Below are 22,500 nucleotides of genomic sequence, written 5' to 3'. Positions count from 1 at the left end.
GGAGTGCAGGGTTGTCGATGCTGTGCTCTGAAAATGAGACGTGCAGCAGAGTGTTGTACTTTTTGCAAGGGTTGGAGAGTGGAGTCAGGGCAGCCTATGAGAAGGGAGTTGCAGTAATCTAATCTGGACAGAATGCAGGATGTAACGAGAGTTTTAGTGGCATCAACAGTGAGAAATTTTCTTATGGAACCTATTCTTCTGATCTCAAAGTAACATGTCTGACAGACTTTTTTGATGTGTTGTTTCATTGAGAGGTGGGAGTCCATGATGAACCCAAGATTCCTAGCACTATCAGAGAGAGAAATGTCACTAGAACCTACTGTGATGGAGGCTGGAAGGGAAGTGGTCGAACAGGAAGCTCCAGAGAAAAGAAGAAATTCAGTCTTGTCATCATTTAACTTGAGCATATTGTTTGTCATCCATGATTTAATATCTGAAGTGCAGTTTTGGGGAGTGTGCGTCACCGCTTGGATTTCTGTAGGCTTGCATGCTTGTTGGAGTTGTGTGTCGTCTGCAAAGAGGTAGTGATTGACTGCGTGTTGCTTGATGACGGCAGAGAGAGGAGTGGTGTATAGTACAAATAAAACTGGGCCTAGAACTGATCCCTGGGGAACGCCGAAACAGAGAGGAGATGGAGGAGATGAGAGATTATTGACAGACACATACTGACTACGGCCCTGTAGATATGAACTAAACCAGTGAAGAGCGGTAGAGTGAATGCCAAAAACAGATTCGAGACGAGAGAGCAGAACAGAGTGATCGATCGTATCGAACGCAGCTGAGTTATCCAAGAGAAGCAGAACTGATAGGTCATCATTATCCAGAGCAGAAAGAATGTCATTCACAACACGAAGCAAAACAGTCTCGGTGCTGTGGCCAGCCCTATACGCTGACTGAAGAGGGTTGCAGAGGTTGTTGGTTTTAAGGTGGGAGAGAAGCTGACTAAGCACTACTTTTTCCAGAATTTAATACTAGAGGAATACCCGGCATCGCCGGTTTGTATCCACCAGTTTGTGCCCGGGGTCCACCTGATTATGCCCACCAAATTTGATGCAGAATATCTACAATATCACAAACAGAACTCTACAATCCACAGGTGTTGCTTTGCGAGCTATAAAGAGCTATAAATATCTCACAACTTCTAAGGCGCACAACTCTGCAGAGTCTGCTGTGAAGGGCGGCGGTAGTCTCCCTGTCACTCCCGCCCCCCCGTTTGAATGAACCGAACCATGGATCCTCCAAGCTTAGGTCCCTCCCAGATTCGTGGAATGGGAACAGCACGAAAATGATTCAGTGACCATTCATGATCATATCATGTCGAGTCCCATTCATGTTGACGACGCCGAATGTGATCGAGTGCCGAATCACCATAATCACCTTTGGAGGCGAAATCCACTCACACAGGAATGAGACATTTAGAGCTTATCTCTAACCCCTTAGAGCTTATCTCTAAGCCCTTTTTAGTCTGTTATGGCTTATCAGAGGAAGGTCAGAACATACAGACTCAGAAAAGCAGCCATACCACATCACTAACAGAACTCTACAGTCCACGGGTGTTTTCTACAGACACACACAAACACACACACACACACACACACACACACACACACACACACACACACACACACACACACACACACACACACACACACACACACACACACACACACACACAGAAGCCGTATATATATAGAGAGGTAGATGACAGTGTATTTTTCGCGTGGCTATAAATTGATTCGACCTTTGCACTTTTACAGTGAGGACAACTTACGGGTCCAAGGAAAGCGTTCTGGACACTGCGGTGACCTTCTAAAAATAGTAACAGAACGCCGGGAATATCCGAAGATGCCCCTAATTCCGTACTGCACCATACGAAGGAAGAGAGGTAAACGCTGAAAACACGGAGAAGATAAGGAAGAGTTATGGTACTTGATCCCGAAAAAAAAAAACCAAAATCAATTTGCGCTGCGCGCTGAGAGCACGTATTGAAATATCTCATCGAACAAATTGTGTGCAGGGTGTATCTGAATATGGACACCAAATTTGAAGCAGATCCATCGAGAACTTTGGCCGTGCATGGCGATCAAACACACACACACACACACACACACACACACACACACACACACACACACACACAGACACACAGACAGACACAAGTCGTATATATATATAGATAAATATCAATAGGTGGTGTCATTCTGCTTTTAGTGAGGCAAGCTTTCTACACGTGCTCCTTGTCAGCGTGTTTCGGACACACCTCTCGCTAGTGACTGGCCTATTTTATATATATGCACACACATACACGCACGCACGCACGCACACACCACCCATTGATATTTATATTATATTTGATATATATAAAATATATATATATATATAAAGATTTGAAATGCTTAGCTTGAATCAAAACTTACTTCTCGGCAGTTCGCAGACATCGCCTGTGTAGAGTTGTGGACAGTAACAGCGATTACCGTCGTCTTCTCGACACTCGCCGCCATTTAGACAGATGGAAGGGTCAGTGCAGGGCGTGCCCTCTAAAAGTACAGAAAACATGTGAATGACGCACCAACGAAATACACAAGCAAGCAACAACAACAAAAACAAACAGAAAAATAACCAAACTAAGAAACAATCAAAGCAGAAACACACAATGCCAGTAATGTTTCTCCCAAAGTCATTAGCGAAACAGTGGTATATATCAAAAGCTACTGGAATCTAGTTGTGTGTTTACGAGGAGTGTTACAGTATAACAAAAAGCTTGTTTCTTGTTTTGTGTGGGATGGAGTGGGGTGACTTTTCAATCTTATTTACATTTATTTCTGAGCATTAGCATTATAAACGGCGAACTAGCAAAAACAACTCGTGTAAATCTGGTACGACACCGCAAGCCATGTAGTATTCTCTAATATTCTACTCCTTACCGTCAGCATCAGCCACACAGTTGTAGTCCAGAATGGCGGTGAAGGAGGCATCACAGGTACACGCCGTGCCCATAGCCGTGTCACAGGTACCGTCGGTACAGCTGATACCTTTGCGTCGACAGTCGAAAAATTTTCCGGTCGGAGGGGTCTGGGACAATGCTCCTGTTGAACGATTAAAGGGGTAGGTTAAGGTAAACGTATTCCCAAAAAGACAAGACAAGACAAGACAAGACAAGGACAAGACAAGGACAAGACAAGGACAAGACAAGACAAGACAATTGACAAGACAAGACAAGACAAGACAAGGACAAGACAAGACAAGACAAGACAAGGACAAGACAAGGACAAGACAAGGACAAGACAAGACAAGACAATTGACAAGACAGGCAAGACAAAATGAGATAAGATTAAACAAAATAAGATTAGATAGGGAAAAAAATGCCAACAAATCATAATACATAAATATTGATTTTTTTTTCTTTCGGCACAACATTGCATTGCTTTCATTTTTATATTTAGTCAAGTTTTGACTAAATATTTTAACATCGAGGGGGAATCGAAACGAGGGTCGTGGTGTATGTGCGTGTGTCTGTGTGTCTGTGTGTGTGTGTGTGTGTGTGTGTAGAGCGATTCAGACTAAACTACTGGACCGATCTTTATGAAATTTGACATGAGAGTTCCTGGGTATGAAATCCCCGAACGTTTTTTTCATTTTTTTGATAAATGTATTTGATGACGTCATATCCGGCTTTTCGTGAAAGTTGAGGCGGCACTGTCACGCCCTCATTTTTCAACCAAATTGGTTGAAATTTTGGTCAAGTAATCTTCGACGAAGCCCGGACTTCGGTATTGCATTTCAGCTTGGTGGCTTAAAAATTAATTAATGACTTTGGTCATTAAAAATCTGAAAATTGTAAAAAAAAATAAAAATTTATAAAACGATCCAAATTTACGTTTTTCTTATTTTCCATCATTTGCTGATTCCAAAAACATATAAATATGTTATATTCGGATTAAAAACAAGCTCTGAAAATTAAATATATAAAAATTATTATCAATTTTTTTTTTCGAAATCAATTTAAAAACACTTTCATCTTATTCCTTGTTGGTTCTTGATTCCAAAAACATATAGATATGATATGTTTGGATTAAAAACACGCTCAGAAAGTTAAAACGAAGAGAGGTACAGAAAAGCGTGCTATCCTTCTCAGCGCAACGAATACCCCGCTCTTCTTGTCAATTCCACGGGCACTGCCTTTGCCACGGGCGGTGGAGTGACGATGCTACGAGTATACGGTCTTGCTGCGTTGCGTTGCGTTGCGTTCAGTTTCATTCTGTGAGTTCGACAGCTACTTGACTAAATATTGTATTTTCGCTTTACGCGACTTGTTTGTTTGTTTGTTTGCTTAACGCCCAGCCGACCACGAAGGATCATATTAGGGCGGTGCTGCTTTGACATATAACGTGCGCCACACACAAGACAGAAGTCGCAGCACAGGCTTCAGGTCTCACCCAGTCACATTATTCTGACACCGGACCAACCAGTCCCAGCACTAAACCCATAATGCCAGACGCCAGGCGGAGCAGCCACTAGATTGCCAATTTGAAAGTCTTAGGTATGACCCGGCCGGGGTTCGAACCCACGACCTCCCGATCACGGGGCGGACGCCTTACCACTAGGCCAACCGTGCCGGTTCATTGCTTTCATCACAGAGACATAAAGACAACGATTGAAAAAAGAGCAAAACCATACATCATTCAAATCAAACATATGACATATACGTGTACTTAACTTGGACACATTTATTAAAAGATTTTCAGAGAACTACTGAACGCCTTCTTTCTTCACAAGTCAGTGCTAATTTTACCTGACAGTGCCACTAGCAGCACAAACAGCGAAGTGACAGTGTATTGCGTCATCGTCTGAAAGGAAGAAAGAAGAAGATAAAAAATCGAAACAAAACAAAAACGAATCCCGATACATAAATATAGGTTGACAGGTTTACTTTCAGTTACCCCTTCCTCCTCCTGCTCTTTCTCCACACACACACACACACACACACACACACACACGAGTTCGCACGCGCACACATGCACACACACACGCACGCAGACGCCGGCACGCAAACACACACACGCACACACACACACACACACACGCACACACAAACGCACACGCACGCACACACACACACACACACACACAAACACACACACACACGCACACACACACACACACACACCAGGGTTTGACTACGTGTATGAGAGGGAGGGGCTACCAAAATGAGACAGCGACTGACCAACGGAGTGAGGAGGGTCCTGCCCGTCAGAAGTTGTTGAAATTTAGCATTTGAAATGGGTATTTTTAGGTTTTTCCTCCAAACAAACACGTGTATTTTTGGAATAGACGCGGAAAACAGATCCCAAGATTTCATTTAAAACTGTAACAGACCCTGACAAAACTGAAATTGCCGATTGTAAATAAGTCTTCTTGATTTACAGCTACCGATGGGTTTTTTTTCAAGCTGCATGTGGGGTGTCAGCGTAAACAGTGTGTGTAATATTACCTGCTATTCCGACTTGGTCGTGTGACAGACGTTTTCTTCCACAAGAGATTACGTTGATTGTCTAATGCCTCGGTCTCACATCTACGAATGTCACCCGACTTTAGGTAGTCGGCTGGAAATCGGAAGAGGTCGGAGAGTTCGTGAGAATTAGCAATTTTGTTTTTGAAAAGTCGGTTAGTTCGGAAGGCCCTTCAGACTGTTTTGAAATTTTCAAAACAGTCGGAAGAGCCTCCCGACTCAGACGAATAGAAATTTGTCGGGTGGTTGTCGTAAGCGTGTCGGTTTAGTCGTAAGGCGATTCTGATTAGTCGTAACGGTAGTCGGAAGACTCGTAAGGGTGGTCGGATTTGTCGGTAGCATAGTTTTGTTCGGATTTGTCGTTAGGGCAGTCTGATTTGTCGTTAGGACAGTCGTGAGCTAGTCGGTTTAGTCGTTACACTGGTCGTGAGAGTCGGCTATTGTTCGGAAGTTTTTCAGCCGGGCCTGTCGTAACTGCAGTCGTGTAGTTGGGAAGTTAAGAGTAGAAATAATTAGTATTTAGTGTAGGAGGAGGGTTGGGGGTGGGTAGGGAGGGGGTGGGTATGGTTTACTTTGAGCAGGTCGGTTTCAGTTTTAATAAACAATTCTAGAGAATTGTGTATCTTATATTTGAGTCTTTCGTGTTTTAGACATTGATGCATTTAATAGTTTTAACGAGTTGCCTTTTGTTTTATCATTCTGGTGTTTATTATGGGGGCGAGGACGCCCCCATTCTATACGGATAGTTTAGAGGTTGACCATGGGCAGCGCCATTTTGTTGTGAAATACGTCATCAGTTTGTGTACACAGGAAGTTGTGACATCCGTCACCCTATGGGAGGGATGAAGGCAACATTGTTCATCTGTAGAAAGTTGTGAAATCCGTCACCCTATGGGAGGGGTGACGTCAAAATTGGTCATCACAGAGTTTGTGTAACACAGGAAGTTGTGAAATTGTTCAACAAAAACATGATACGTCGCATTGTGCAGGGTCAACTGCAACAAACTCAAACCGAGCCATTCATACCTAGCTGTATTTGAGTGACTTATATACCGACATTTTTATTTCTTATTTTCAGCACAGGTGTAGGAAAAATCATGAACCAAAATGTTATTTATTTTCTAATTTAAATTTTTTTTTACAAATATGACCATGGTCTTTTAAACATACAGTGACATTAAACATTGTTATGTTAAAAAAAAGAAAAAAGAAAAAAAGCTTTTGTGCACAAATCAGAAAATACATTGTACATTTTACCTACAGGCCAAACAGTGTCTGTTGGCGGCAAAGGACCCAGCAAGTTGCTATTTTTAGATCGATTAAAAGTTGTCAAGAACAGGCGCTTACATTTGGATGTGTCCACTGATAGTAGGTTTGGTTGTGATCAATCAGAATGATGATGTAGGAATAAAAATGTATGACAGTTTGGTATGATGACATGTAATTCAAATATGCTGAAATGTAATATTATACATGATATAATATTATTATGGCTGTTGCCATGACCATGAACCCCAAGAAAGGTTTAATGTTATGTAAAATCAAAATACCAAAATCAAGCACCTACTAATCTGGTCTACGGTGCGGGAAGATTGAGGCCTTCGTTAAATGTTCAACGTTGGCCAATAATAATTTTAACAATGTACGTACGTTGTGTCGTTTTTTATTATGTTTTATTTTGTTGATCAATTGATAAATATGTCTTCCCAACATATTACAAATCAAACAGAAATAAAGTCTTAGAGAACTACAATAATTATTGTTGCTTTCAAAACCTTGCAAGGCCTCAACAGAGATAGACTGGATCGCCAACTTCGCCCCGCGCTCATTGGCTCAGTATTGAACTTGCGTCAAGGCCGATGCGCGTAGATTCCCAGAATGTTTACTTTCGGTTAGATTCTTCGACAGCATTCGCAGAGGTGACTGCCGTTACAGAGGTGAGTAAAACTGACCATCGAAAGAAAAATAAGATTCATATTGGTAATACTAATAACATACTTGCACAAGCATGTATCTACCAAAACTGTATGGGAGCACATAGTTGGAAAGGCGTGGTGAAGCGATCAAATCGAATCGTCCGTCTCAGTCAGTGCACTGATCAGCCACCACGATTGAACGTCACTGTCTGTATTTTGTATGTAAGCAGAGCTTCCAAACTAGTTAAATCCTGATGTAGTTTACAAAAACAAAACAAAATCTCATTCCTGTTCCATTGTTATTCTTGTAGTTGTGATATATTCTAGTGAAACTGAAAGTAAGTGTTAAAAGCAGAAAAGCCGGACTGAATCAGGTAATTGGGTTGGGAAAGTTTTGCTAAGAAATCCTGTTATTTCCCTGGGTTAATAAGCATCTCTTTGTCCAACTATTTACACAATTTATTTGACTAGTTTGTGGTTTCAATTGAAATTATTGTTGTATTTATTTCTAGACTACAAGAACTTGCATTGATTGCATTTCATTGTCACAGCACAAAACACTGAATGACACATACTGATTGACGAGCATGCCAATAGCCTTCTCGTTTTACAGTATAGGTACTGATAGTTGTATACAAGTTTGAATATCACTTTGAACACTGCCACATTCAGTTCTTTTCATCATTGAATAATTTTGTTTCAGGAAGCAAGCACCACTTTTGTTGTTGATGAAAACCCCTGTACAGTCAGAAGTGTGTCAAGCTCAAAGTATTATTTCACAAAAGGTGAGAAGTTATTCGTTACATTTGCAACATTTATTGTTGAAAAATATTAAACATAAAGGCAGAATTTGTTTGTCTTGTGATTGTGATGCCTACAACTACACCCGCTTGTGATTTCTCAGTCAAGTTACTGCAGATTTGTGTATATTTCAGTCTCATGTGGTATTTGCCATATTTTTGTGTGAACATGTGTATTTTTCAAGACTTAGATTCTGTGATAACATAAAATACCATAACACATTTGACACCAGTGCATCATATAATATTTTTGGATAATTCTCATTACGCATGATTTTTTATTGTGTCACTGTGTGTACATTTACATGTGTTTTTAAATGTCAACAGGTGACAGTTACACTTTTGGAAGAGGTGTGCAGTGAGATTGCAGAAAATGAATGCCTGTCAGCTGATCTGTGAAGCCATGTTAAAACCTTGGACTGTAAGTGTTTAGGGAAACACTGTATGAATGAATACAATTTTGTTGGAGTAGTGTTTTCACTTTTGCTTATAATGTAAAACAATTTCAAGTTTAAATTTCAAGTTATTCAGTTACGCTGAGAATAAGCTGTCATATATACATGACAAGTAAACAGTGCTCCCTGTATGGCATATGTAACGATAAGCTAATGGTCTATGGGAGACAACTCCTTATCGTTGTTCATTACCATGTTTGATTGTTGCCCTTGCGGAGCTCTTGTGGAATAGAGAAGAATAAATACACTTCTACTTCTGCCCAACATGGAACCGGTGTGGTCTCAATATCGTTGTACGAATCCATTGCTTGTTCACGCTCACATCCACATCCAGACATGACAGACATACAAAGGAACAAGACATGGTGTCTAGAATAGGGTCAAGTACATAGTGAGTAGAGATGGCGTTCAAACCACCTGCAAACTTTGACTTTGTGAGACCGGCCGGTTGGGCAGAATGGCGCCAACGCTTCGGACGCTATCGAGTAGCATCAAAGTTGATGAAAGAAGATGGAGAAATTCAGGTCAGTTCACTCATCTATAGTATGGGTAATGAGGCAGAGAAAATATTCTCGCAGTTTAACCTGAATGCAGAAGATAGCAAGAAATATGACGTAGTGCTGGAAAAGTTCAATGAGTACTTTCTGCCAAAGAAAAACGTTATACATGAGCGCGCCAAATTTCACAGACGTGAACAGAAGGAAGAAGAGAGTGTCGAACAGTACATACGAGCATTGTACGATCTATCTGAATACGCTGAGTTTGCTGAGAAAGAAACCACGATTCGAGATAGGTTAGTGCTTGGTGTTGTAGACAAAGAACTGTCACAAAAGCTACAACTGGAGAGTGATCTAGATCTACAGAAAGCTATGAGGATTGCAAGACAGCACGAACAAGTGACTCAACAGCTCAAAGAACAGAGACAGAGTACTAGTGGTGCTACAGCTTCAGTTGATTCCACCAACAGAGACCAGAAATGGAAGTTCAAGAAACACGCAAACCCAAGACACACAGGTGCTTGGAATGACAAGAAAAAGTGTACTAAGTGTAGTACTGTACACAAAGACTCTGAGTGTCCGGCTAAAGGAAAGAAATGCCACAAGTGTCAAAAACTTTCACATTTTGCAAGGTGTTGCAAGTCCAAGACTGTTAGTCGAGTCAACGCTCAGAAAGAAACTGAAACTAGTGAAAGTTCAAGCAAACCACAGGAATATTTCATTGACTCAGTGAATAGTGATGAAAGTCCCTGGAGAGAGAACCTCACAGTGTGCGGTCAGCAGCTTACTTTCAAGATCGACACAGGTGCTGATGTCAACGTTATCAGTTCTAAGACATATCACAGTCTCAAAACACCACCCAAGTTGAAGAAAACAAAGCTGGTGCTGAACAGTCCTGGAGGGAGACTTCAAGTTCTTGGACAGTTTGAGACCAAAGTAGGTGATGTGTGTCTGACAGTGTTCGTCGTAAAACACGATACAGAGTGTTTACTCAGCAGAAAAAGTGCTACAGAGATGAACTTTGTGAAGCGAGTCTGCGAGATTTTCAGTTCAGTGAAGTGTGAACCTGTGCGCATTAAGCTCAAAGAGAATGCGGTTCCATACAGTGTGTCTACAGCTAGACGCGTCCCTATTCCTCTTTTAGGGAAGGTAGAGAAAGAACTGAAAAGAATGAAGGACAACGGTGTGATAGAAGAGGTGAAAGAACCAACAGAATGGGTGTCGCCTATGGTTCCAGTTGTCAAGCCGTCGGGAGATGTGAGAATCTGTGTGGATTTGAAGAAACTCAACCAGAACGTAGAAAGAGAACGTTTCATGATTCTGACAGTGGATGAAACCATTCAACGGCTGGAGGGTTCCAAGGTCTTCTCAAGATTAGACGCTCGTTCCGGATTCTGGCAAATTCCTCTTCATGAAGACAGCGCCAAACTGACTACCTTCATAACGCCGTTTGGTAGATACTACATGAAAAGAGTACCTTTCGGTATCTCGTCAGCTCCAGAGATCTTTCAAAGAATAATGACAGAGATACTCGGGGACATAGAGGGTGTTATCTGTTACTATGATGACATCATGCTACATACCTCAACAAATGAAGAGCATGACAAGCTCTTGAAGCGAGTCTTCCAAAGACTGAAAGAGGTAGGCCTAGAGCTGAATGAAGACAAGTGCGAGTACAAGAAAACAGAACTGAAATTTCTTGGTCACGTGATCAGCGAGAATGGAGTGAGGCCAGATGAGAGCAAAGTTGAAGCGATCGTCAAGATGAAGGAGCCTGAGAACGTCGAAGAACTGAGACGTTACTTAGGTATGGTGAACTACCTGGGAAGGTATGTGCCACATCTTTCCACTGTGCTACAGCCGCTGAACAGCCTGTTGGTCAAGGAAACAGCATGGTTGTGGGGACACGCACAAGCTTCAGCGTTCACCAGAGTCAAGGAGCTACTGACTTCAGCGCCAACACTAGCGTTCTTCGATCCGACGAAACCAACAGTCGTAAGCGCTGACGCAAGTTCCTATGGCATCGGAGGTGTCCTGTTGCAAGAGCATGAAGAAGGTCTTCGACCCGTTGCGTTTTGCTCACGAACACTTTCACAAACAGAAACACGATACGCACAAATCGAAAAAGAGTGCCTTGCTTCAGTGTGGTCCTGCGAGAAATTTGACAAATTTCTCATGGGATTAGATACGTTCAGACTCATCACAGACCACAAACCTCTAGTCACCCTGATAAACAACAAAGACTTGTCAGAAACTCCACTACGCTGTCAACGGATGTTGATGAGGCTCATGAGATATAAGCCCATCGCTGAGTACACTGCAGGAAAGAATATGGTCGTAGCAGACCTACTCTCACGTAGTCCAGCATCAACAGAAGCAGATACTAGTCGCACGGAAGACATCAGTTCACACGTAAGCGTAGTGTATGCTTCATGGCCAGTATCGGACACTAAGCTGAAACAGATCCGAGAAGAGACGGCCAAGGACGTCAACCTCAAGACTGCCTTCGATTACACTGTTGCAGGATGGCCTGAGTACAAGCAAGATGTGATGCTTGCAGCAAGAGACTTCTTCGCAATCCGAGGGGAGCTCAGTGTTTGTGATGGACTTTTGATCAAAGGTGATCGTATTGTTATTCCGTTTTCCATGCGCAAAGAGATTCTCGACAGAATCCACGATGGACATCAAGGAATAAACAAGTGCAGAGAGCGTGCAAACCAATCAGTGTGGTGGCCACGTATCAGTAAGGACATTCAGGACAGAGTCGCGGCATGTAGACATTGTCTCGAGAAACGACCGTCGCAACCGAGTGAACCACTCTTGCCGACAGAGTTACCTGATCGTCCTTTTCAGAAGATCGGTGTAGACTTACTTGAGTTTCAGGGAAAACACTACCTTGTCATGAAAGACTACTACTCGAGATACATTGACATAGCATATCTGTCGAGTACCACAGCTTACGCCGTTATCTGCAAGATGAAGAACTCATTTGCACACCACGGGATTCCAGAATCAGTAGTCTCGGACAATGGCACACAGTTTACATCTGAAGAGTTCAGAAAATTTGCATCAGACTGGAACTTTCAGCAGCAGACGAGTAGTCCACGATTCCCGCAGGCCAATGGGGGAGCGGAAAGAGCAGTGGATACCGCCAAAGCTATCCTCAGGCAAGATGACATCTTTCTTGCTCTTCTGACGTACAGAGCAACGCCAATTCCAGAGCTAGGCGCGAGCCCAGCTGAGCTTGCGTTCGGGAGGCGGCTACGGACAACGTTACCGTCGCTTCCTGCAAACTTCACTCCGCGTACAGTCAACCATGACCAGCTACGAGTGAAGGACGAGGCCTTCAAAGCGAAACAGAAGTTTCACCACGATAGACATCGCGGTGCACAGCAGTTGCCGGAACTTCAACCCGGTGACCCAGTTCTCATCAAACACGATGGTGAGAAAGGATGGAAGCTGCCTGGCGAGGTGACGAAGATGGTCGCGCCGAGATCCTACCTGGTACAGACAGACAAGGGACCTCTTCGACGCAACAGAAGACACCTGCGCTACAGAAGCTCCAACGACAGTGCCGGTGAGACCAACAACACATCAGGTCCAGTCATCGTTCCTGATGCGCTACGTCATTCACCAGAGCCACAGCAGACGCCAACACCAGCGCCAGATGAATCTCCACCTCCAGATGAGCCGACAGAGCATCAGCCATCTTCAGGCAGATACCACACTCGCAGTGGGAGAGCAGTAGTGAAACCTGCCCGATTCCTGCAGGAGTGATTTTGTGTTGCTGTGAAAGCAAATAAATTGTGTTTGTGTTGCTGTGAAAGCAAAAAAATGTGCTTGTGTTGCTGTGAAAGCAAATCTGTGTAGTTAATTTTGCAATGATTGCAAAATGTTTAGTTATTCTGTGTGTTGGATGGTATCCAGATTTCGGTATTCTTCAGCAGAATTCAAGGATCTTCAGTTCAAGTTTAATTATTAACTGTATGCAAGAATAATCGAGAATTATACTGACTGTCAATGACAATTTCTAGAGACTGAACACTGACAAGAGTATGTGCATGCGTTGAACTGGAAGATCTACGCCTTGAATATTATTTGAGTTAGATTATGATAAAAGCCAGGAAGACATTTGGTTACAGTTGAACTTGCGTCAAAAGGAGTTAAAAGAATAATGATTTTATAAAGTTGATTCTTTTAACTTTTAAAAGAAAGGGAGATGTAACGATAAGCTAATGGTCTATGGGAGACAACTCCTTATCGTTGTTCATTACCATGTTTGATTGTTGCCCTTGCGGAGCTCTTGTGGAATAGAGAAGAATAAATACACTTCTACTTCTGCCCAACATGGAACCGGTGTGGTCTCAATATCGTTGTACGAATCCATTGCTTGTTCACGCTCACATCCACATCCAGACATGACAGACATACAAAGGAACAAGACAGCATACGTGTAATTATTGTTGATCATTCGCGTACACATTCCAGACTTCAATCAATCAATATGAAGCTTGTCAATGTGCAAGTGTTCTTTTTGGATACAATGGTGTGTGTGTTTGCCTTTCTTTTAAAGTTATACGAGGCAGGGAATTATCCCAAGATATGGACTAATAAAAAATCTATTATTGTATATATATGAGACTGTGCCAAAAGGTGACGTTTTCATGTCAGTATGTCCCAAATGACATCACCAGTACATTTTTCATTCTATCTAATCTGTTTTCGTTCTATTTTTTCTAATAACATGCGTTAACAATTGATTGCCAACTGGAATGGAAGAGCACAAAAAGTGTAACTTGATATGTAGTTTCTCTAGAGGGAAAAACATCTTCCACTTTCATGTCAGTGTGTCCCATGCAACATACATTTGCCAAACAGCTATGTGCAAGTAGATTATTTGTTAGTGGTATAGAAAATACTGATCAACAATTAAAGTCAGTTTTCACATTCATTTTCTACCTATTTCTTATTTGTTTATTCTGTTGGCAATGGTGAAATGTCAGCAATCGTGTGTCTTTCGGGACAGTAGACATGACACCTGACCTTTTGGCACAGTCTCATATATATATATACACAGTGGACCACCCCCCCCCCCCCCCCCCCAATTTGATAATCCCTACCTTTTAAGACCTTATTTTGTCAGTTTGTCTGTGCATAACTTCTGTAAATTTTCCTTCATTTTAAGACTGCCTCCTTTTAAAGAACCGCTTTCTCAGATTGTTTGAGGTAATACAAAGGTGGTTCTATTGTATGTGTTCAAGTGTAAGACTTTGTGGTCTGTTTGACAGGTGCTGTTCTTCGGGACAAACTTCAGGTGTTTGAGTCATGCCTTGGTCTACGAGGGAAGTTCCGGAACGCGGCCAAGAAAAAGGCTCACTCATTGTACTACGCAAGCCATGCAAGCATTACAGAGGTCACCAAGTCGACTCATGCATCAGCTTCCATTTGCCTCAGGATGTTTGAAAGGCTGGTCGAAGCAACCTATGGGTGCAAACAGGAACACAACGCGAATGACCGACCGGTGCCAGTGTGTGAGGAAGGATGTGATCAGGTATGTTGCTGGGAGTGTGGTGAAGAAACTAAAAAAAGAAAGTTTGGGGCCTCAAGAAAGGTGCATACAGATACGAGAAACTGCGCTGTTTAGAAGCACTGAGGTTCAGTGAGCTGTCAGAAAGTGATTGTGATTCTTCAACTGACATGACAACGGTGCTTAACCGAGGAGGACTGACATTTGTCAAAGACAACATTGTGCAAATGTTCCTTGACATGCAGGACATTTTTCGTCGGACTGTGGGTGTCGCTTGCTCTGCCAAAATGAAAGCTGATGACAAGGACTTTCTGCAACAGTGCCAAACCAATGATACAGTGCCTGTGCTTTTTTATGACACAGTTTATGCATTTGACATTTCTTTGAAAGTGCGAGAAGATGTTTTCGAAAATGCTGTCCTGCTTTTTTTTTTAAATCCGAGTTCACCACAAGCTGAGGACAATGTCAATGATGGACAAAGTGCAGCGCGGGTGGAAAGAGTAGAGCATGAAGAACAGGTTGCGTACCAGTGACACTAACATTAACAAGGTGTGAGACGGGCAAAGTTAGCTACATTGGTGCTCAGTGATTTACAAGCATGTTTTCTGTTGCTATGTGGATTCTCCTGTCTATGTAGAACACACACACTTTGTATTACATTTTTTTTTTACAATAATCTCATTTGGTGCTGGGTACAAATATTTTAAAAGTTTTCAGGTTCATGTTATTCTCTAGTTTCACTTTTTGTTTTACGCTCGACACGTGTTTGAATCTGTATCTGTCTGCAACTGTGAGTAAGTACACCTGAATCCAACATACTAAAGAGAAATAGAGAGCTTCAGTATTTAGTCTGTACTTTAAAAAAATTGTTATTGCTTGCATTTTTCTTCCGTTGTATTTTTTTATGTCTTGAAAATAATAAAAATTGCTTTGAAAATGTATTGTGTACCGCAGTCAGAAGTAATTTATTACTTTTGGGAGTTTAGTAACGTGATATCAGTTTTCAATTGTTCGTTCACTTATATTGCTTTCAGATTTAACACACAAGAAACAGCAGCACGGTTTTCGTTGCGAAAAAGGGCATTGGCAGTGCTACGCGATCGAATTGTGTATTATGTACACGCGGTGTTCTTCTGGAAAAGACCGAAGCGACATGTGACGTCAGTCGTTCAGCCCGCGAGCGGTGGGAGGGGGGGGGGGGGGTTCACATGGTTTGTTTGTTTGTTTGTTTGTTTCAGACCCACACCCATATACACACATTTCACATGTAAACCATTTGTCCGCCCCCTGTCGATATTTATCGACTAAGTTCCTTGTTGTTGTGGTTTGGAGTGTTGCCGTTTGTCGCTAGAGTCGACCGAGGTACCGGACATATCAGATTGGTCGCCAAGGCTCCACCAGTCTTTCTCACCCAACCGGGTTGAATCCATTGGCAAATCCGCCATAAAGGAGTAATTACAAATTGCAGAGCTCTGTGTTGTTCATATGGCTATTTTACACTCACATTCCAACAAGGACAGTTGTCACCATGAAATCTGTACACAGCAGACGGAGACAAGACACACAGAGTACGAGACAGGCCACCAATATATCGGCCAGTACAGCACCAGGGCTATTTGTTTGTTTGTTTGCAAAAGCACCAGGGCTATTAAAAAAAAACAAAAAAAAACGGTTTAGCAACTCAGGACTAAAAGGTAAGGTAGAAGCAGAGTCGGGAGATCTCACGACTTAAAAGAAATAAAATTCACAACAACAGCGAAAACATAGTAAGAGGTCAGCAAGCACAGGTGGTCTAAAAATCAGCATCAAGGGCTATGCTTGCCACTGGGCATAGAAATAAAATGGCACACAGCAGCGAGGCCCCGGTTTAAGGCACTAGACCTACCTAGATTCTTGTGAAAAATCGGTTTTTTTCTTTCACAATCAGCATGATACCTATTAAATAGAATAATGTCTCTAGTTTCTTGTGCAGTTTACATTTTTGTTCTACCTTACTTTTTGTGTTATTTGATGTCAAAGATGGTAAACAAAGTAAAATGTGTCTTGAAAATGACACTTTTCTTTTGTGCGGTGCGTTTTCATAAAATAACGAGCTACTCCGGCTCTTTGCTTCTTGGTTTTCGGCTACACGAGTGCTCCCCCTTGCACTGCAATGGCTGCCTACATGTGTGAGAAGCTCCCAGTTCATTATTGAATACAATTTGGTTGGATTTGTGACCCCTACGACTTCTTCCAGCGAACAAGATGTCTTCTGACAGAAAAAAGGTTATAGAAGAGAGTTTTTTGTGGCAATAAGCACCAGAAAGTGTCCCAAGATGAAGCGGGTCTTACTGAGAGTGAGAGGGAGTGAGCACTGAGGAGGGTGAAAACCGTGACTGAAAACAGGCAAAGTTCTGTCATAGAAAACGCTGCCAGAACTGACACTAGTACAGGGTACCACCCCAGGGGAAAATGCTGCCACGCTCACTCGCTCTCAGGTAAAGCTCCACAGCATTTACGATATTATGAAAGATGATTCGAGTGACAATGATGAAGTAAATGGCACTGACACTAAGTGACAGTGACACTTTAGAAAAAGAAGAGACACTTGATCAAGATATTGGGGGGTATAGGATGGTGGACATAAGCATTTTGAATGCAAACATTGCGTCACAGCTTTTGTGTGCTTTTTGCCATGGCACTGTAACACTATTTGAAGTTAGCAGGAAAGGGCTAGGTAGTGGGTTTGCATTCCACTGTGAAAATCCACGTGAATTTGTGACAGACAGCAGTTGTTCCCTTCATGTCCCCACATACCTGCAGGCAATCTACAAGTACACTCAGTGAACCATCGTGCGCTGTATTGGGGGGGATTTGGCAGAACTACAAACCTTTTGCGGCGTAATAAACCTTCCACTCCTGTTGGAAACAGCAGTCAGATGCACATAAATAAGACATTACAAGAAGAGATGAAGACCAAGCAGAGAGGGAAGGCAATCCATACCTGCCAGGTGGTCATTGACTCAAGACTATAAGTTTCATGTTCATTATCATTACAGTTTTCTGTTGCCGATTTTGACGAAAATCGTCATTTGTGCTGGGTTGGGACGCCATAATGTGTACACTTTTAGACATACACACTTAAAATTTGGTATGATCACAGCTAGAAGTGATATCTATGGGGTGAAGTAAAATCAAGGCAATCCCTTGAATATTGTATGAGCAAGTATTTTTCATTTGGGTGAATATGAAGACATAATTTTGCGCTAATGTGAGATTATGCGACACCAACTAAACTTAAACACAGGAGGCTGATTTTACTTCATGCCATAGATACTCATCTTATTTAACTTGATGGGGGATTGGAAAAGCAACGCGTACTTAGGCTACTTAGACCAGCTGCCACAAAAGATCATCTTACAGATCACATGTAGCCCAGGCAACTCCTTCATGTATAACATTACAACAATCCTAAACCTCCCACCTCTAACCTAGTATACTGTCTTTAGTTGGGCTGAATAACGAGTAGTACCTCTAATTTGGGACTTATCACTGCACAATGATATCTCTCATTGTCAGATGGTATTCTCTTGAATAAACTGCCCTCGTTATTTGCCCAAAATCAATACATGACTTGGCTATGTGTGATGTATGTGCGCACGAGAGTGATTGCGTGTGTGTCAGGTGTATGTGAGTGTGTGCGCGCGCAGGTGTGTGAGTATAACTGTAAGTAATAAGAGGGAGAGAAAGAGGAGTGTCATTTCTTTGGGATTATCGCCGTGTGCTCTTGATTTGCGCCGGGGGGGGGGGGGGCGATAAGTGAGTAGTTTAAGTGTGAGTTTAGATAGAGCGGACAGCGTCAGATAAACTCTATTTAAACGAGACAGATTAGCCGCGGGTGGAGGAGGAGGATGTTAGATACTTGAGGTAGGCCTAAAGGGATCAGTGTTGGCAGGTAGGGAAGAGAGGGTAGTAAAGCAGGATATCAACACTTAGGCCCGTAATTAGAAAGAGAGGGGAGAGGAGGATTTGTGAACGTCAAGGAGAAGAGCCCAGCCGCAATGTCCATGTTGCCGGGGGGCTTGCACGTGTGATGCATCAGCGGGGGTCTATAAGAACGGGAGAGCAACACGGGTCAACTTTATGTGCAGACCCAGAGACGGTATCCCATCTCCCACCCCCGTGTCACCACAATGGCACGTTAAAGATCTCGGTCATTCTACCATAAGTGCAGATGGCTGATACCACCTAAACACGCATACATCAAAAGCCGTGAGGGCGTAAAAACTCGAATCGTATAAACCAATTCATGTCCAATATAGGCATTTAAGACCTGACGGACAATAAGCCCCTTCAAATTTACTACTTACGTGGATTAAAAAAAAAATTATTATTTTATTTTACACAATTAAAAAAATGATTAGAGTAAAATAAAACATTAAAACGTTCATAATAAACAATAGTAAACAAGAATTAAAAAAAAATAGACCGCCCATGCCGGGATGAAACCCGGATCACTTTAGCCATAGGCGGGCATGCTTTCCACTACGCCACCAAGACTGACAATTTTGCCAGTGAACTCAAATGCCTAAGGTGCTAAAATTAGGTTGCGCAGCACGCGAAATCAGTGGCACACGCACGCAAAGCCTGGTGTCGCGGGCTGGGCGGTTCTATGAGCCAAACGGCAGTTCTATCCCACCGCGAATTGCGCCCACCGTTAAGAGTCGTTTTTGTGATTTATTTCGCATTTAGGTCCCAGGTAACATTATGAAGTTTTAATACGATCAATCGGACCTATTATCAAGTTAGTGTATCAACTTTTGAAAGAACTGCGCCCAGTAGTTTCCCAGCAATAAGCTGTTAAGTCGAGACAGACACACACACAGACACACACACAATTAAAGTCTGCTGGACCCTCCTACTGCGTACTCGGGGATAAAAAACGCTGGCGCTGGACCCGAGTACTCTTCAGACTGGCTCGCTCCCCCAGTATGAAAGTTTTTGTCTTGTGCACGTGGATTAAAATTTTTATTTTTATTTTACACAATTAAAAACAAGAAGAGCAAACGCTCGATCGAGTCACTTTCGCAGTTCTGAATATTATATGAGGCATCAGATGGACAGGAAGAAATTGCTATTCACAACACAATGAGTCACGTTCACATAAAATTTGAGCCCGGTCACTTTTATAGTTTCCGAGAAAAGCCCAACGTTAAGTTGTGTGTTGCCGAACAGAAAAGGCTAGTTATCTCCCTTGTTTTTCTGATAACGTTCGTAAAAGGCTACAGATGTAAATACTTTGATGTAAAGAATAATCCTACAAAGTTTCAATCACATCCGATGAACTTTGTCAAAGATATAAAATGTCTAATTTTTCCTTTGACGCTGACCTGTGACCTTGAAAAAGGTCAAAGGTCAACGAAACCATCGTTAAAGTGTAGAGGTCATTGGAGGTCACGACTAAACAAAATATGAGCCCGATCGCTTTAATAGTTTCCGAGAAAAGATATACAATGTCTAATTTTTCCTTTGACGCTGACCTGTGACTTTGAAAAAGGTCAAAGGTCAACGAAACCATCGTTAAAGTGTAGAGGTCACGACTAAACAAAATATGAGCCCGATCGCTTTGATAGTTTCCGAGAAAAGTCCAACGTTAAGGTGGTGTCTACGGACGGCCGGCCGGACGGCCGGCCGGACAGACTAACACTGACCGATTACATAGAGTCACTTTTTCTCAAGTGACTCAAAAATTAATAGAGTAAAATAAAACATTAAAACGTTCATAATAAACAATAGTAAACAATAATTTAAAAAAAAATAGACCGCCCATGCCGGGAATCGAACCCGGATCACTTTGGCCATAGACTCTCTCGTGCTCTCTGTCTCTCTTTCACCGAGACAAATAGTTTCTTTGCCGAGACCAAATCCCTACCCGTCGGCTGTCTTGCAAATCATGCTTTTCTCGTCACTGCGTGACGTGTTCGGCTCAGCCGCCCAAGTCTCCCCTTTAGTTCAGGCTGTTCGCAAAGCGACCAGCCTCCCACCGCAAAAACTCCCACCGTTAAGAGTGGTTTTTGAGTCACTTGAGAAAAAGTGTATATGTAATCGGTCAGTGTTAGTCTGTCCGTAGACACCACCTTAACGTTGGACTTTTCTCGGAAACTATCAAAGCGATCGGGCTCATATTTTGTTTAGTCGTGACCTCCAATGACCTCTACACTTTAACGATGGTTTCGTTGACCTTTGACCTTTTTCAAGGTCACAGGTCAGCGTCAAAGGAAAAATTAGACATTTTATATCTTTGACAAAGTTCATCGGATGTGATTGAAACTTTGTAGGATTATTCTTTACATCAAAGTATTTACATCTGTAGCCTTTTACGAACGTTATCAGAAAAACAAGGGAGATAACTAGCCTTTTCTGTTCGGCAACACACAACTTAACGTTGGGCTTTTCTCGGAAACTATAAAAGTGACCGGGCTCAAATTTTATGTGAACGTTTGTTTGTTTGTTTGTTTGTTTGCTTAACGCCCAGCCGACCACGAAGGGCCATATCAGGGCGGTGCTGCTTTGACATTTAACGTGCGCCACACACAAGACAGAAGTCGCAGCACAGGCTTCATGTCTCACCCAGTCACATTATTCTGACACCGGACCAACCAGTCCTAGCACTAACCCCATAATGCCAGACGCCAGGCGGAGCAGCCACTAGATTGCCAATTTTAAAGTCTTAGGTATGACCCGGCCGGGGTTCGAACCCACGACCTCCCGATCACGGGGCGGACGCCTTACCACTAGGCCAACCGTACCGGTTTATGTGAACGTGACTCATTGTGTTGTGAATAGCAATTTCTTCCTGTCCATCTGATGCCTCATATAATATTCAGAACTGCGAAAGTGACTCGATCGAGCGTTTGCTCTTCTTGTTGTGGAATATTTCGCATTTAGGTCCCAGGTAACATTATGAAGTTTTAATACGATCAATCGGACCTATTATCAAGTTAGTGTATCAACTTTTGAACGAACTGCGCCCAGTAGTTTCCCAGCAATAAGCTGTTAAGTCGAGACAGACAGACAGACAGATACACAGACACACAATTAAAGTCTGCTGGACCCTCCTACTGCGTACTCGGGGATAATGTTGATTTGGATAAGAGAAACTGGTTACTGGCTGTTAACAGCACAAAAGAAGAAAGATTACGTCTGTTGCACTGGAAATTATTGCATAGAATATATCCAACCAATATTTTATTAAACAAAATGGGATTACGAACATCGAATAAGTGTGAAGTTTTAAGTTGCCAAGAGATGATGAAGGGTGATGAAGGGTTGGAAAATAATTATGTACAGATTTTGTTTATTAGAAAATACATGTTGCCATCATTTTGAATGAAGAAAATGTATTTTTGGGTTATTTTAGGGAAAGTTTGGAAAATGATTATATTTATTTTGTGAATTATTGTATTTTATTTACCAAAATGACCATTGGAAAATTTAAATATGGGAAAAAGTTAGATTTGGGTGTATTGTTGGAAACTGAGCTGAACATTAGGAATGAAATTATGTTATGAATTTTTGTTTTTTGTTGTTGAACATATTAGATAGAGTTTGTTGATTTGAAATGTACACATTTGATTGAGAAAAAAAAGACCTATGAAGATTTGCTCTAAGCCACACACACACACACACACACACACACACACACACACACACACACACACACACACACACACACACACACACACACACACACACACACACACACACACACACACACACACACACACACACACACACACACACACACACACACACAC

The 22,500-nt window shown here is 42.2% G+C and overlaps 2 protein-coding genes across 7 annotated transcripts in view; one reads left to right on the top strand and one right to left on the bottom strand.

Annotated features, from left to right (window-relative positions):
• LOC138961517 (adhesion G-protein coupled receptor G6-like) overlaps positions 1 to 22,500 on the top strand; it is a 437,302-nt gene that overhangs the window by 191,582 nt on the left and 223,220 nt on the right. The gene's annotated exons all lie outside the window — the stretch shown is intronic.
• The window catches only part of LOC138960820 (EGF-like domain-containing protein 1), a 25,144-nt gene that overhangs the window by 1,767 nt on the left and 877 nt on the right, over positions 1 to 22,500 (bottom strand). The window contains exons 3-5 of the mRNA XM_070332465.1: positions 4,793 to 4,847; positions 2,925 to 3,086; positions 2,418 to 2,537 (exon numbers count right to left, since the gene is read on the bottom strand). Coding sequence (XP_070188566.1) covers positions 2,418 to 2,537; positions 2,925 to 3,086; positions 4,793 to 4,847 — 337 coding nt within the window. The remainder of the gene's footprint in view (positions 1 to 2,417; positions 2,538 to 2,924; positions 3,087 to 4,792; positions 4,848 to 22,500) is intronic.

The sequence above is a fragment of the Littorina saxatilis genome, linkage group LG3, assembly GCF_037325665.1.
Source record: "Littorina saxatilis isolate snail1 linkage group LG3, US_GU_Lsax_2.0, whole genome shotgun sequence".
Classification (NCBI taxonomy): Eukaryota; Metazoa; Mollusca; class Gastropoda; order Littorinimorpha; family Littorinidae; genus Littorina; species Littorina saxatilis.
The sequence above is the reverse complement of the archived record's forward strand: the minus strand, read 5'-3'. Positions and strand labels throughout refer to the sequence as shown.